The 15,000-nt window shown below is 33.6% G+C and overlaps 1 protein-coding gene across 1 annotated transcript in view; it reads right to left on the minus strand.

Moving 5' to 3' along the window:
- Positions 1–15,000, minus strand: part of PKN2 (protein kinase N2) — a 139,460-nt gene that overhangs the window by 16,349 nt on the left and 108,111 nt on the right. The window contains exons 9-16 of the mRNA XM_045547589.1: positions 10,029–10,172; positions 9,633–9,708; positions 8,849–9,023; positions 8,191–8,317; positions 7,511–7,641; positions 7,350–7,425; positions 7,182–7,273; positions 1,240–1,416 (exon numbers count right to left, since the gene is read on the minus strand). Coding sequence (XP_045403545.1) covers positions 1,240–1,416; positions 7,182–7,273; positions 7,350–7,425; positions 7,511–7,641; positions 8,191–8,317; positions 8,849–9,023; positions 9,633–9,708; positions 10,029–10,172 — 998 coding nt within the window. The remainder of the gene's footprint in view (positions 1–1,239; positions 1,417–7,181; positions 7,274–7,349; positions 7,426–7,510; positions 7,642–8,190; positions 8,318–8,848; positions 9,024–9,632; positions 9,709–10,028; positions 10,173–15,000) is intronic.

Genomic DNA, 15,000 nt, shown 5'->3' on the forward strand with positions numbered 1-15,000 from the left:
TAATGGTTATGATGAAATCCAAATAAAGGCGTGAAAGTGCTACACAAATGACAGTTGCTTATTGTCATCGGAATATAGACATAGGATGAAAATTTAAGAGTAAATCCAATAAAGGTTTCATAGTGGCTTTATGGGTTTTTTTTTAAATGATTTGGATTATATTTTGGAAGTAGAGTTTATTGGACTTGCTGATAGCTTGGATGTTGAAAAGTAAGGAAAAAAGAGGATCAAGAATGACTTTCTGTGTTGTGGCTTGCATAACTGGTATTGCTGCTTCATAAGATGAGGAAGACTAGAAGAGTAGCAGGCCTGGGGAGCAGTGGGTGAGGCTGGAAGGGAAATGGGAAAAACTGGGAATTCATGTTGAGATGCTAAATGACATACTTAGTAGCCACATAATTCGAAAAGTTGGCTGCTGAATATTATCAGAGTTGGAAGTTTAGGGAAGAAGTCAGAGCTGGAGATACAAATTTGGTAAACATAAGCATACAGGGTATAGTTACTAAGAGTACTTTCCTAGTTTCAAATCTAGCTCTATCATTTAAGAGCTGCAAAATTATGACAATAATTGGTAAAATATATACACATGCATATATAATTTCAAGTGTTTATTATTTATTTTTGTGTATTTGAATAAGCAAAACCTTCATATATTATTGAATGAAAAAATACAAAGAGGGTTTATAGTGAAAAATCTGCTTTCTACCCCTTTCTCTGGAGACAATATATATATATATATATATATACCAGTTCCTTTTATATTCTTTCAGAGATATTATAAGCACAAGCAAGCAAATATTTGACATATATTCTTTTAAATTACCCTTCAAAAATGCAAATACAAATATTTCATACAAATATATGTTCAGAATCTTCTATATTTTTTTTCAATTAACACTGCATTTTGAGTATAATTTGTCTTTAAAGCTATGATTCTGGATGGCATTCCCTAGGGAGAAAATCTAATAGCAAAAATGAAATTTTACTATAATTAACCTGAATTGTATATCTAAATTACCAAGTGTGATTTAGGGTAATCCATGAAATTTTCAACATGGACAAGAGTAAATAAATACAAAAAGTATTTGGCAAAAAGTTAAGTATGGAGTTCTAAAATTTCTTGCAGAGATCTATGTTCTGTTAAGAAAAAAAAAAAAAGATCTAAAACGCACAGAGAGGTTTTTTCCTTCCCAGAAAGAAGTCATGGAAAAACTAAGATAAATGTCTAACGATACTCACACAGCTCTTGGTTCAGAAAAGACATCAGTATGAATGTGCATCATTAGGTCCCCACCGGCAGCATATTCCATTACAAAGCAAACATGCTCTTTGGTTTGGAAACATGCAAAAAGGTTCACCAAAAAGGGATGCCTTACACTATTCACAGTTTCAAAAATTCTTTTTTCACACATCAGGCTGTAATAGAAAACATTGAAGAATAAGTAGATTTAAAAACTTTCAACTATAGTTAGAAATAACATTCTTTACAAATTACTAACATTAAAATAAGCAAATTTTTAAAGTATAACTTTAAAATCATAAAATGTATCTTAGTTTTGCTGTATACGCTATGGAAACTGATCTAGTTAATATATGTAGCTTTAATTGAAATGTATTAATGAAAACTAAAATGATTAACATGACAAAGATTAAAGAGTTTGCATTGATAGTATCAGAGAAGTACACATATGGCTAGTGGTTACAGTTAATTTTTTAAAAGGCTTAATTAAGGGTGAATTATGAAAATTCATGAGGAATTGGTCACAGAAGTTTAGCAACAAACATATGTTTAAAAATATAAAGTTTGTGACCAAGGTAATTAAGTTTGTGACCAAGGACAGTATTTATAACTCATAAGCTATAGTATTTAAATTTTTTATCATATAAAATATGAAATTGAGAGGTACAGATATGCTACATAAAATTATAATTTAGAAAACTAACTGGAAAATAAAGAGGTTACATGGAGAATTTTATAACATACTTCAAGGAAGTTCCTTGAGAATATAATTATTTTGTAGTATCACAGAAAAATCTATAGCATTCATAGATTTTTCCCTTTAAGAACTATGACAAGTTGCTACAAAGAACAGTGGTCAAACTTACTGACTCTGGAACATTAATTTTGCCTAAATAGCAAAAACAAAACAACACACACAAAAAACCCCACTCTTCCTTCCCCTGAAAATACTTAGTAAATCAACTTGATTTAAAACTCAAAGTAGAAGATAACTATGTCAAATATTATTCAAAGAAAAATTACATTATTTATTTTTAGTGCCTGGTCAAAATAAAGATCAATAGATATACTTCATGAACAATTAGATTATATTTATGTTTCTAGTACAAAACAGGCAATTTCTTTGTTTCTAAGACTAGAACCAAAGATTGACACTGATGTTTGTCTAAAGGCATTAATAATGCTTTTATTTTTATTTTTAAATTAAAAAATGCTTAGATTTTGGTTTTGGGAGCTTTTTGTTGTTGTTCCAAACAACATTTTGTTACGACAAACTAAAACGTCAGACTAAAATCTTGATGTTAGTCCCATTCTCCTTCATTTGCATCTTTACAGAAAAAGTTAATTAAAAAAAAATTAAGATAAAGTATTTATTTGGGTACCCATTTGGAAAGCATTTGAGAGTTACACCTGTTTTGTAGAAGGAGCACGGAATTTTCAATGCTACGTTAAAATAGTAGTTGTCTACTGGACCATGAACTAAAACACCTATTCACTTTTAAATACTGACAGTAAATGTCGCTATTATGATATAGTGTTTAAATTCTATTGAATAGTGTCATATTCTAGATGAACTCCTACCCCTTGATTTCATACAATGTGTTATTAATTTTACACATACTTAGAAATAGAAAGCCACAATTGTTTTTTAAGCTTTAGGCTTATATCGACACATTTTTTTTTTTAATTTGGCAAAGCTTCTAAATTGTGCTACGAATTAAGGCATTATTACACATAAATTCCTAAAAGATTAAAAAGACTTAATAGCTTTGATTTTTGTCACCATTTAAATTTGTTGGAAAATAATGTACTAAAAATTGCGTTAGGCAATATCTACAAGATAGATTCTAAAATATGCTTTGTTAAGCCAATCAAAATTTTGTATAAATGTAGATAAAATAATTAACACAAAACTGAATTGCTGTTTTCAGCTCATGTAGATGACAAACATGTTTTCTTAATTGCCCACTGTCTATGGTTTATATGTATGGGTGAATCGCTACTTCTCAACTGGATGGATGTTAGGTTAAACCTCTGTTGAACATGTAAGTGGTATAAAAGATAGAGAATCACACTGGTTGGACTACCCCTTGAAATGGTTTCAATGTCATTCATGCCTGACAATAATGATGAGGACTGGAAAGACGTCTTAGGACAATTCGATAAAGGAGGAAGGCTCTTTATAGATCCAAATTGGCATAATAATTCTAACTTTATGTTTTAGAGCACATAAAAAAGCAGAAGTCTCTTGTCCCAACATTATAGAAATTGTGTATTGTCCTTAAAAGTTCATGTGACAATCCATCTTTATTCAAAACTTCAAACTTTATTCAATCGGTCCAGAATTATTTTCCTCTAACTCATCACCACTCTTCTCTCCATATTCTCAAATATCTTCTATCAAAGAACACAAATCCAATCTCCTTTATGAGACCCTCTTACCTCAATCCATCAATACATCATGATTTCCTCCTTTCTATCAAGTGCTATTGTTTGTATTGCTTATTTTTAACTCAAACATATCTAGCCACTTTTATTATATAATTAATTTATGTCTTGTTTCCCTAGCTAAGTGATTAGTTCCATCCTAACATGTTCTGTGTACTTCCTTCAGAGTTTGTTACATTACTGGATATGCTAGAAAGTTGAAAGCTTATATAAATAGTTACTAGTTGAGGAAAACCACATCATTAATAAGGCTAAAGTCTTAGAATTGAACTCTACATAAGCTGGCTAGCTGTGCTTTGTTCTACAAATATAAAAATATACTTCCAACCCTATTCTGTTATGCTGAAATATAAACTGGTAAGGAAAGGAAGCTGAGTGAAGATGCATTGCAATAACATAAATTTAACATCCTTACTTGCGGGGGAGAGATGGAACTCAGACAGTGTGTTTTACTAATGGTAGGTAGACTGAGTGTGATCTCTGTACATGAATTACTTTACTTTGGAATGAATCCATAATTTGTGTTCATATAAAAAGAGACTGATTTGAAATTTTCTGTGATTTCTAAAAAGGGGTAACATAATATAATCTAGACTATGGAAAGAAAATTTAGAGTATGTAAGAAAACTGTCATTAAGAACTGTCAAGTATTCTGGAACATCTATTAAAAAAATAAACCATTAATGAACAGTAACATCGAATTCTATGGATCTATTTAAAGGATGAGCTAGGAAGTGAACATAAAAAATTCTCTTTAGTTATAATGAGTTTAGTTTGAGTTATATACTATTCATACTTGCAAGTGATAATGTATATTACTTTTGGTTGGGTGTGGTGGCTCACACTTGTAATACCAGCACTTTGGGAGGCCTGAGGCCAGGAGTTTGAAATCAGCCTAAGCAACAGAGTGGGACCCCACCTCTATAAAAAAATAGAAAAACTAGCCAGGTGTGCTGGTACATGCCTGTATAGTTCCAGCTATTCAGGAGGCTGAGGCAGGAGGATCACTCTAGCCCAGGAGTTAGAGGTTGCAGTGAGCTATGTTGATGCCACTGCACTCTAGCTTGGGCAACAGAGCAAGAGCCTGGCTCAAGAGAAAAGAAAAAAGACATATTACTTTTAAAAATATGCAGTTTTTTATCTATTTTTTAGATTGATTTTTTTCTTGCCTTCCTCCTGATATGTTAGAAACATAAAATTATTCCTTTTTCCTACTTTCTTCACATTTCTCTAAGAGTGAGTTCCATTTTTCACTCTTGAATTTTCCATTTCTCTTTTTATACCAATTCTACTTGAGATTTTTAAAATGCTATGTTACTGAAAAGTACAGAGATTTAAAGCTGAAGTTAACTTTGTATCACTTACCCACTTTTCTCCAAAGGCTAGATTCATTTTCAGTAGGGGTAATGGCCTAGGTTTAGGCTAAAGCTCATCCCTATGATCTAGACTTCCCTATTTAATAGCCATATTAATATTATTCTATCTAGATTTAATTATAAAGTGTTCTCCTACAAAGACTTGGCTCAAAGAAGTAACAATGTAGCAGGAAGCTATATAAATAAAAATTAATAGAAGCAGTAACGAGTTTACTATTTATTTTAGAAAACAAATGAATTTACCATTTACAAATCTGAAATAAAGCAAATATTCTTTCAGGAAAGAAATACATTTGATCCTTCTATTATTTCAAGTATAAACAAACTGAAGGTGGGATCAAAGATTTGCTTTAATCATCTGATTTGTAACATACAAAACATAGTTCTAAACATGCATGTAATATGGTACTCAATATTTTATAACTATCTAGCAAGATCTTCTGAGTAGTTTTAGATATCAAGAAAGCATTTATTTTGATGTGATTTCGGACTCTGAGAAATGGTAAACAAAAAAAGAAGTGAAAAATAAATAGGCAAATTTAAAAAAAAAAGATTTTCTTACATAAAGAAAAAAATCTCAATCTTCTAAGACTTGTCCTAATTCTAAGAACTACTTGTATAGTGGAAAAAACATTAAAACTAGCAATTTGGGGCTGGATGCAGTGTCTTACACCTGTAATCCAGCACTTTGGGAGGCCAAGGCAGGAGGATTGCTTGAGGCCAGGAGTTTGAGACCAGACTGAGCAACATTGCAAGACCCCATTTCTCAAAAAAAAAAAAAATACAAAAAAATTAGCTGGGTGCGATACCATGTGCCAGTAACCCTAGTTACTCAGGAGGCTGAGGGAGGAGGATGGCTTGAATGCAGGAGTTTGAGGATGCAGTGAGCTATGATCAGGCCACTACACTCCAGCTCAAGGCAACAGAGCGAGATCTAGTCTCAAAAAAACAAAAACAAAACTCTAGTGATTTGGCACATACGAGGGCTGTCTGGAAAGTATCCAGCCATTGTTAATACTAGTTTTCATATTACATGGCTGGATACTTTCTGGACAGTGTGTGTGTGTGTGTGTGTGTGTGTGTGTGTGTGTGTGTGTGTGTATTTCACTTAATACAACTCAGGCAAGCACTACAAAAATAGTTATTTTTAAATATATGGGTTAATTGGGACTCAAAGATGTTCACTGAAATATTGTTTAGTCAAATCATTACTAAGGAGGAACAATCAGGACTAGAAGAGTCAGTCTTCTCACTAATTGGGACTCAAAGATGTTCACTGAAATATTGTTTAGTCAAATCATTACTAAGGAGGAACAATCAGGACTAGAAGAGTCAGTCTTCTCACTCATAGTCCAGAACTCTCTTCATTATACAGGGCTATCTTCCATTAATATCAATAGATGCTTCCCAGTGGTATAAGGAAAAGACTAATAAATATCCAATAAAAGCCTCCTTCTGTGATAAATATGCCATTTTTATATAATACTTTATATTTTTAATCATCTTCTATTAAAACAGTCATTTTAAAGTATACTCTCTAACCTAATTGCAATCTTTATCCCCTAAATGCTTGCCTTTCAGTAATTATCTAAAAGGATATATCCACAACTTGGACCCAGAAAGGTTAAATTCTATGGTCGAAAAACATAATTTTAAGAAAAATAGAGGAGAATATGTATTTTAATAAGCAGAATATATTAACCATTCAATTAACTGTACGTTTTTTATACATGACATTTTATCATTTCCACAGATGAAATGGGATACAGCCTAACTAAACCACAGATGAATAAGCGCTCCTATTCTATATAATCACTTTAACATCCCCATGTGTAAAAAACTTAAGAATTACTTTAAACATTTCACCACCTTTCCTTGGTATCCACTAAATCAGTTATTTGTTATAAGAAGAGGGAAAAGGCAGTGGCTAGGAAGAATTTGATGTATTTGATTTGAAGTATTTGATGAATGTCTACCTTGCATCAAATATAGATATATTATTTAGTTTCTTCACATATTACTATGAAATTAGAAAATTTTGCTGTTGCAATATATACATCAACCCTCTTAACTGACAACTTAAGAAAAATTAAACAATTTCATTTTTAAAAACTAACCTGTCTACTTCATCTCGAGCCACAATGTCTCCTTTCTTTAAGGCTTTTATAGCAAACATCTCATTTGTGTGTTTATATTCGGCCAAAAGCACCTGAAATAAGATTAAAATAATTACTTCACATATAAGTTAAGTTTTTAAGTATTCCAAAAAAATTCCAAAAGATTACCTTTCCAAAATGTCCTCTTCCCAAGACAGCACAACATCTGAAGTCTTGTAGGTTAAACTGAAACCTTTGCTGATATCTGAAAACAGTAACTTCAATTAAAAATAAGGCAATAAAGCATGGTATGAAATATATAGTAGCAAAACTTTGTATATATTCTTTACCTTCTATCCTCAAGTTCTCGAATACCACTATATTCTAGGCCTGATTGAGGAATATCAGGCTCATATTCAGACTGAGATTTTGGAAGTATATTATTTCTGTCATTCTCAATATCAAAAACAGTTTCTGAATCCTGTAAAATATTAAAATACTCAGTAAATCACAGAAACCTACAGAAAACAACTTATTTGGTAATAATAAAATTGAAGAAAAAATTTCAAAAGTCAATATAATAAATATTAGAAAGAAAAGTAAAATTCAGATATTGGTTATTCATTCTTATGGCCATTAATTTTATATTACATATATCTAAAAAATATGAAAAACTAACACATTATTATCATCTTCAATGCATACTGTTAACCAGCTTAGAAGATGAAGAGTGTTTTAGGCAACATGTCATTTAATATTAACCATGTTCCTACGCTCCTTTTAGCTTAAGAAGCCATCTCTACTGGCTTGTGAACATCCAGAGGCTAATGACAATGGCATGCCAATGTTAAGAACTTAGTTATCTCTTGTCAACTCAGTCTAATTTAGTTGAGATAGTCTATTCATAAGAACTATAAATACATAGTTCACAGAGGCAACTTTTAATTGAAAGGTATACTTTATTCACTAGGATGTTTTTACAGCTAATTCATTTGGTGAGAGGAATTATGCAAGGTTTAAAATGGCTTGCCTGTCCTGGTGTATCCAAAACTCTTGATTCAGAAGAGCCATCTATTTCTCCAAGGGAAGAAGCACGTGGTGGGGCTGGAGGAGGTTCAGGCTCAAGATCGAAGTCCAACTTTGTTACTGTGGAATCACTTATAGAAGATAAAGTAATTTACCAAAACAGTAATTGAAAGTACACATTTTAAATAGCTTTAAAATTAAAGCAAACAATTTCTATTTTTTTGGGGGGGGGTGAGACAGGGTCTTGTTCTGTTGCCCAGACTGGGGTGCAGTGGCATCACCATAGCCAACTGCAACCTTCAGCTCCCAGGCTCAAGTGATCCCTCTGGCTCAGCTTTCCGAGTAGCTAGGACTACAGGCATGCATCACCACACTCAACTAATTTTAAAAATTTTTTGTAGAGACATGGGCTCACTGTCTTGCCCAGGCTAGTCTCAACTCTTGGCTGCAAGCTATCCTCCTGCCTTGGCCTCCCAAAGTGCCAGGATTATAGGTATAAGCCACTATGCCTGGACTAAATTTTTTAAGTAAACACAACACTAATTTCAAAATACTACTTGAAAAAAAAAATGAGACTCTAAGTACACCTGCTGCAATTAATATGTAAGAATGTCACAATAACTATTTTATATAAGAGATGCTTAAAAATCTTAGACACATACCTAGCTGGAGGTGCTAGCTCAGGGATGCGTACATCAACCACTGGCACTGTAGTAGGCACAGGAGTTTGAGGGCTAAAGGTGCCAGAATGATTTACTGTAGGAATAGCTCTTCTCACTAGTCTTCCCCAAGTGGCAATATTAATATTCATTTGAGGAGCTCTGAGAAATGTCTTGCCTGTGGACATTGAGAATAAAGAAAACAGAACAAGTAATTTCTTTATGTATTACCAAAAGCCGTAATTTAAAAATTCATATGTATCAGTTTATATTTATAAAGAGCAAACAACTTGTCACTTAAAAAAACTAGTTCTTAACTATTTGCTATTAAAGGCCAGTGCAAAATAGCATAAATAGTTTTAAAAATAAATAGTTTTTGTTTTCTTAAGTCAAGTTTTATTTTCTTAACTCTACTAACATGTGGTTATGATTTTAAAAAGAATCCTTATTTTTCAGAGATACAAACTATAATATTTATCAATGAATCAATATGATGTATAGGTTTGTTTCAAATAATCTGAGAAAGTAGTAAGTGGATGAGATAGGGATAAAATAAATTTGGCCACGAGTTGATTATTGTTGAAACTGGGTGATGGTGCATCTACACTGCACTAGTCTCTCCACTTATGGAAATATTTAAAATATTTCTTAATGAAAAAATTAGAAACAAATGAATGAACATCTAAAAAGAAAAAAAACAGATGAATATTACTTTTTAAATAGTAATTAGATTGTTTGTATTTAAAAAAAACACTAACACACTTTGTATTTGATTCTGAGTAATTACCTTGTTGTTTTGAAAAAATTTTCTTTTGTCTTTGAAGCTTTGGTCTTCTTTCAATAACTGGATTAAAAAAGGTAACCTGCAGTGAAGAAAATTCAAGATGACATGAAAATAGCACTGGATTTATGGTTCATGAAATACACTAAACTTACAAGATTTGAAAGCTTAAGGGAATCTTAGTTATCATTTAAGCCCAGCCCCCTCATTTTTTAGATGAGCAAACACACCTAGAAAATAAATGATTTGTCTCAAAGTCACATACCTATTCAGAGGCAGAATTAAGCCAAGAACCCAAGGCATTTGTCTTTCAGCCTAACACTCTTTCTATTTCCACATCATGCTGCCTACAAACATAATTTCAATTGTAGATATGCACATTTAATGAAATACATTTATTACCTCTGCAAATAAAGTACCCTGTGGTTCCAAATAGAGACACATGCCATGCCGTTGGTTGTCTAAAAAATCTTCTAACCTCAGAAATTTTACAGCACACAGAGATCGCCAATCACGCCAATAAACTGAAATTTCCAGCTCACGTGACTAGGATAATTAAAAAAAAATAAAGAAAGAAAACAGAAAAGACATCATTGGACACACACTTGAATAAAATATCACAAAAAATATGAAATACAAATACAATAAACAAAGATAACACACAAAGTTCACGCTAGAGTTTTGTGATGTTTCTCAATTGTATATTACTTTAACAAACTTATACATTTTAACTCAAAGGAACAAAACTTATATTCAGACATTCTCCAGCTTACGTATTCCTGAAGTGTAATTAAAGAACACATAAGTGAGAACAACCAATACAGACAAATGACCACAGCAACTCCTTCCCCTTTCACGTTTCAATCTTTTGAATTTCCTTCCTCTACTTGCTGTCACTTACTGTGCTATTGCTAAAAGACCCCATTTCAAACCTCCTTATTTCTTCATCCTATTGCTGAGCCAGGAAAAGGTAAATAGCGTTTATTTTGCACTTATAGTGTGCCACACATAGTGCTAAACACTTTAAGAATACTAGGTCATTAAATTTTCAAAAGAATACCACTGGGTAGAAAGACCAATTAGTGCAGTGGCCTGAATAGGTAGGGAAGATGGGAAATTCACACAAAGCTTTACACAAAAAGAAATTTATTTAACATCAAAAAATTTTAAAAAAAGCATATTAGTAAGAACTTGAATGTTCAAAAACCAGTGACAAGTATAGTATACCATATACATATGAGAGAATACATTATAGTCATTAAAAATAATGTTTATGTGGAGAAACATATTTAAGGTTTTAACAATCAATTATTAAATGCACCTGTAGAACATAGTTTATAAGTTATGGTCAAGCCATAAATTGACTTCTACCAATATGTTATAATCTATATACATTTTAATTATAAAATACCAGGATTTTCCATTATTTTGTTTTTTAGGATTCTGTAGATTACCTATAAAAACAAATAAGAGTTCTTCCTTTTAGGTTCTACAAAGTAATAAATTACTTCTTTTATATAACAACTTTCAATTTATGAACTTATCCATCTTATTAGGTAAGTTCTTAATATATATAATAAAAAACCTTTGCTTTAAATTATAAATCTAGTTCATGCAAATGAACATAGAAAACACTTACAAAAATGTGACATGAAAAAAAATGAGTCAAAACACAATATTCCAGAAGGTCTCACACCCAATCACAAAGAGTCAGAAAAAGATCTCTATGGCAATGAGTATGTGATCCCAGGGCCTCCTATCTCATTTTTTCTCTCTGACTCATAATTAATATGGAAGAGAATATAATTATTTTAAGATTAGCAAATGGCATATAGAAGGGATAGAGTACGAAATCTATGATGTTCTATTCAAATTTAAAGTGTATTTTAGAAATAGTTATTTTGGGAAATAAACTGGAAGAATAATTGTACCAGGGATTGGTAATTTAGACCACATTTTTTTAGACTAGAGGAAGAGAGGTCTACTTTCTCCTATCTTCCTCCACTGTCTCAGAAAGACTTGTTACGGATCAGACAGACAGATGCAAGGTATACAGATACTGTAAATAGAATTAGTGCTATTGAAAGTTCTTACACTCTCACACTGTTAAAATGGTAAGATTATGTCTTACTCTAGATCAAAGGAGGTCCAATCAGCTCATTTGCTATTTATTCTAGCCACTCTGGTTAAAACTAACATACTGACATATTTCTTTTTCCTTTGCTTCTTTATTCCATATGTTACAGATCTGAGATTTAGCATGGAGGTCACTTCACAGAGCTTAAGCTAGCTATCCTGGAGTTCTCCAAAGAGGTTTTAGGTATAAAGCTCTTCACTGTTTGTTACTTTACACTATTCCCTGTTAGCGTCACTTTTGTTACAGCACAGGGGAAGAGTGGCTATGATCCAGTGGTATTTTATGTCAGTACTCCATCACTTGTGTTATGAAACCCAATCCTACTTTAACCCCTAACATTTCAGCATGTTGGGTAAGTAAACCAAGCACACAGTATCTGAAAAGCAAAGTACCATACTGAGGCTTCTGTTTAAGGAGACACCACCACTAATGTTTAGAATTTAAACTACAGGTGTTACTGTTGGTTTGCTGGCAATTATCTAGATGAAGCAGGTCAGTTCTGTAAGGTAACGGCATGCTTATGGGTAATTTCAAACTTCAGGAGCAACAAAATTCTAGATGGAGTAAAAAGTAAAACTACTACCAAAAAAGCTGAACAATACGATTTGAGCTAGCTACTGATTTGGGAGTATAGGCAGACTGTCCCAACTTGTGTTTCAGTTTGTTTTATAAAATTTGAATCTAGAATCAGAAAGCTGTGTGGAAGATCTAAGAAATTTGTGTGGCTTGTCTGAGGTCTCTCTAAGACCTGAATGTAAACAGAAAAAGACCACTGAATAAGTCTTATGTGTACTGGAGGAAGGCAAGCAACAAATTTTTAAAAATATGTGGCAATTAGGCTGGGTGCGGTGGCTCACGCCTGTAATCCTAGCACTCTGGGAGGCCGAGGTGGGCAGATTGTTTGAGCTCAGGAGTTTGAGACCAGCCTGAGCAAGAGCAAGACTCCATCTCTACTAAAAACATAAAGAAATTATATGGACAACTAAAAATATATATAGAAAACTTAGCCGGGCATGGTGGCGCATGCCTGTAGTCCCAGCTACTCGGGAGGCTGAGGCAGGAGGATTGCTTGAGACCAGGAGTTTGAGGTTGCTATAAGCTAGGCTGATGCCACGGCATTCTAGCCCAGGCAACAGAGTGAGACTCTGTCTCAAAAAAAAAAAAAAAAAAAAAGTGGCAATTAAAAAAAACAGTGTACATCTAGCATATAGGAATTAGCACAAAGAAGGCTGAGATTTCCATCTTTCATTATTTGGCTAAGTGAAAAAAACAAAAAATAAAATTAAAAGGAAAAAGAAAGCAAGCTGAGATTCCCAAACTGCTGAGGAACCCTGGGGTACTAGAGAATAATTTCACTTTTCAAAGGAAACACAGTGACATCTATTGGACACCATGAGAACTACTAGATTAAGGTAGTTCATAGTTTCAACATTACATTCCACATTCCTTTTAATGAAACCATAACTTTGCTAAACTGGATTTTCAATGATAAAAAAGAAAGCAACTCCATATGAAAAATCAATGTCAAAGAAGAGATGAGGGTGCAGTGTCCATCTGACTCTAAGCTTTGGGGAGTTATATAGTGTGCATCAGGTGGACATACCCCATTACCCATTAGTTCACTGTGATTAGGTAAGAATGAAATTAAAATATTATCTTTTCTCTCAATATTTCTGCTTTTTTCAAAAACAGCTGATTTGTTAAAACATAAATACTAATTAGTCAACTACTTCTTTTTTTTTTTTGGAGACAGAGTCTCGCTCTGTTACTCAGCTAGGGTGAGTGCCGTGGCATCAGCCTAGCTCACAGCAACCCCAAACTCCTGGGCTCAAGCGATCCTACTGCCTCAGCCTCCCGAGTAGCTGGGACTACAGGCATGCGCCACCATGCCCGGCTAATTTTTTCTATGTATATTTTTAGTTGGCCAGCTAATTTCTTTCTATTTTTAGTAGAGACGGGGTCTCGCTCTTGCTCAGGCTGGTCTTGAACTCCTGACCTTGAGCAATCCACCCGCCTCGGCCTCCCAGAGTGCTAGGATTACAGGCGTGAGCCACTGCGCCCGGCCTCAACTACTTTTTAATGAATGGAACTTGTTGGATATTTCTCTTGGCCCAGGGACACACGGTGAGAAAACTACAGGGACACTGAAGACAATGAACCAAAAAAGTTTAGAAATTTTGATAGAAGTAAATGATACTAGGCTCCATTGCCAAAAAAAAAAAGGGAAAAAAGCAAACTCTCTGTTGCCACTAACAGACAAAATTACTCAAAGCCTGGAAAATTCAAGAGCTAAGGAAAGGTGAGATTTTTGCAAAGGTGTACATGGCAGATGTCATATTTATTGGTCTTCAAAGGGCTTCTGAGGACAGCATATCAGTTAGGGTCCTGGCAGCGAGCAAACTGCACACTGAAAGTTTAAGACAAGTTTTCAAAATTGGCTACTTATATATAGAGGTGTGATTAAAGTTAAGGAAACAACAAGGAATGAAAAGAATCTGAGGACTAGCAACAGTAAAAATCCATTGTCACCCCTAGCCTGAACGGGGGTAAGAGGCAACAGCTGCCAGAATCCAGTAAGGACTGGATCTTGGAAACAGGACTGTCCAACAGGAGCTGTAGCCACAGATGAACACACTGTGAAAAGCAAGGCAGAGAAGGAGAGACGGAAACAAACACCCTGATTGCCCTTTCCTTCTGCCCTTTGATCTCCTAATAGTGTTTCTTATTATAAGTCAGACCCAAGTGATTCAAATAAACTTCAGAGCTATCAGCCTATAGGGGTACAGAGTAGGACAGGGAAGGAAGGAGACTGAAATCCATTGGGGAAAAACAGAAAACAACTACCTTAGAAAACAGTAATATCTATTTTCAGTTCAGGAGTCCAATGAGGGTGATTCTCCAAGTGGAGATTCTCCAGGTGGAACAAATGTGACAAAAAGACAGAAACCTTGGGATCTTTTGGGAGGATGAGAAATGCAGAGAGAAGAGTAGATGACAGAGACAACGGAGAATATAAGGCCATGGCCTTGGCTTGAAAAGTCTGCCTGCTAAAGATGTGGGTAACTATGCTCACTTTATAGGGAAAGAGACAAGTAAACAATTATGATAGAAATTATAAAGTACAACAACAATTATGTACAACTGCTTCTTATGTCAATTCATATCCTACAAAAAGTTCCAAAGACTCCCTATTATTCCAAGCATATTATATACTTTCCAGCCTCTAAGTCTATACCT

Source organism: Lemur catta, chromosome 3 (assembly GCF_020740605.2).
Source record: "Lemur catta isolate mLemCat1 chromosome 3, mLemCat1.pri, whole genome shotgun sequence".
Lineage (NCBI taxonomy): Eukaryota > Metazoa > Chordata > Mammalia > Primates > Lemuridae > Lemur > Lemur catta.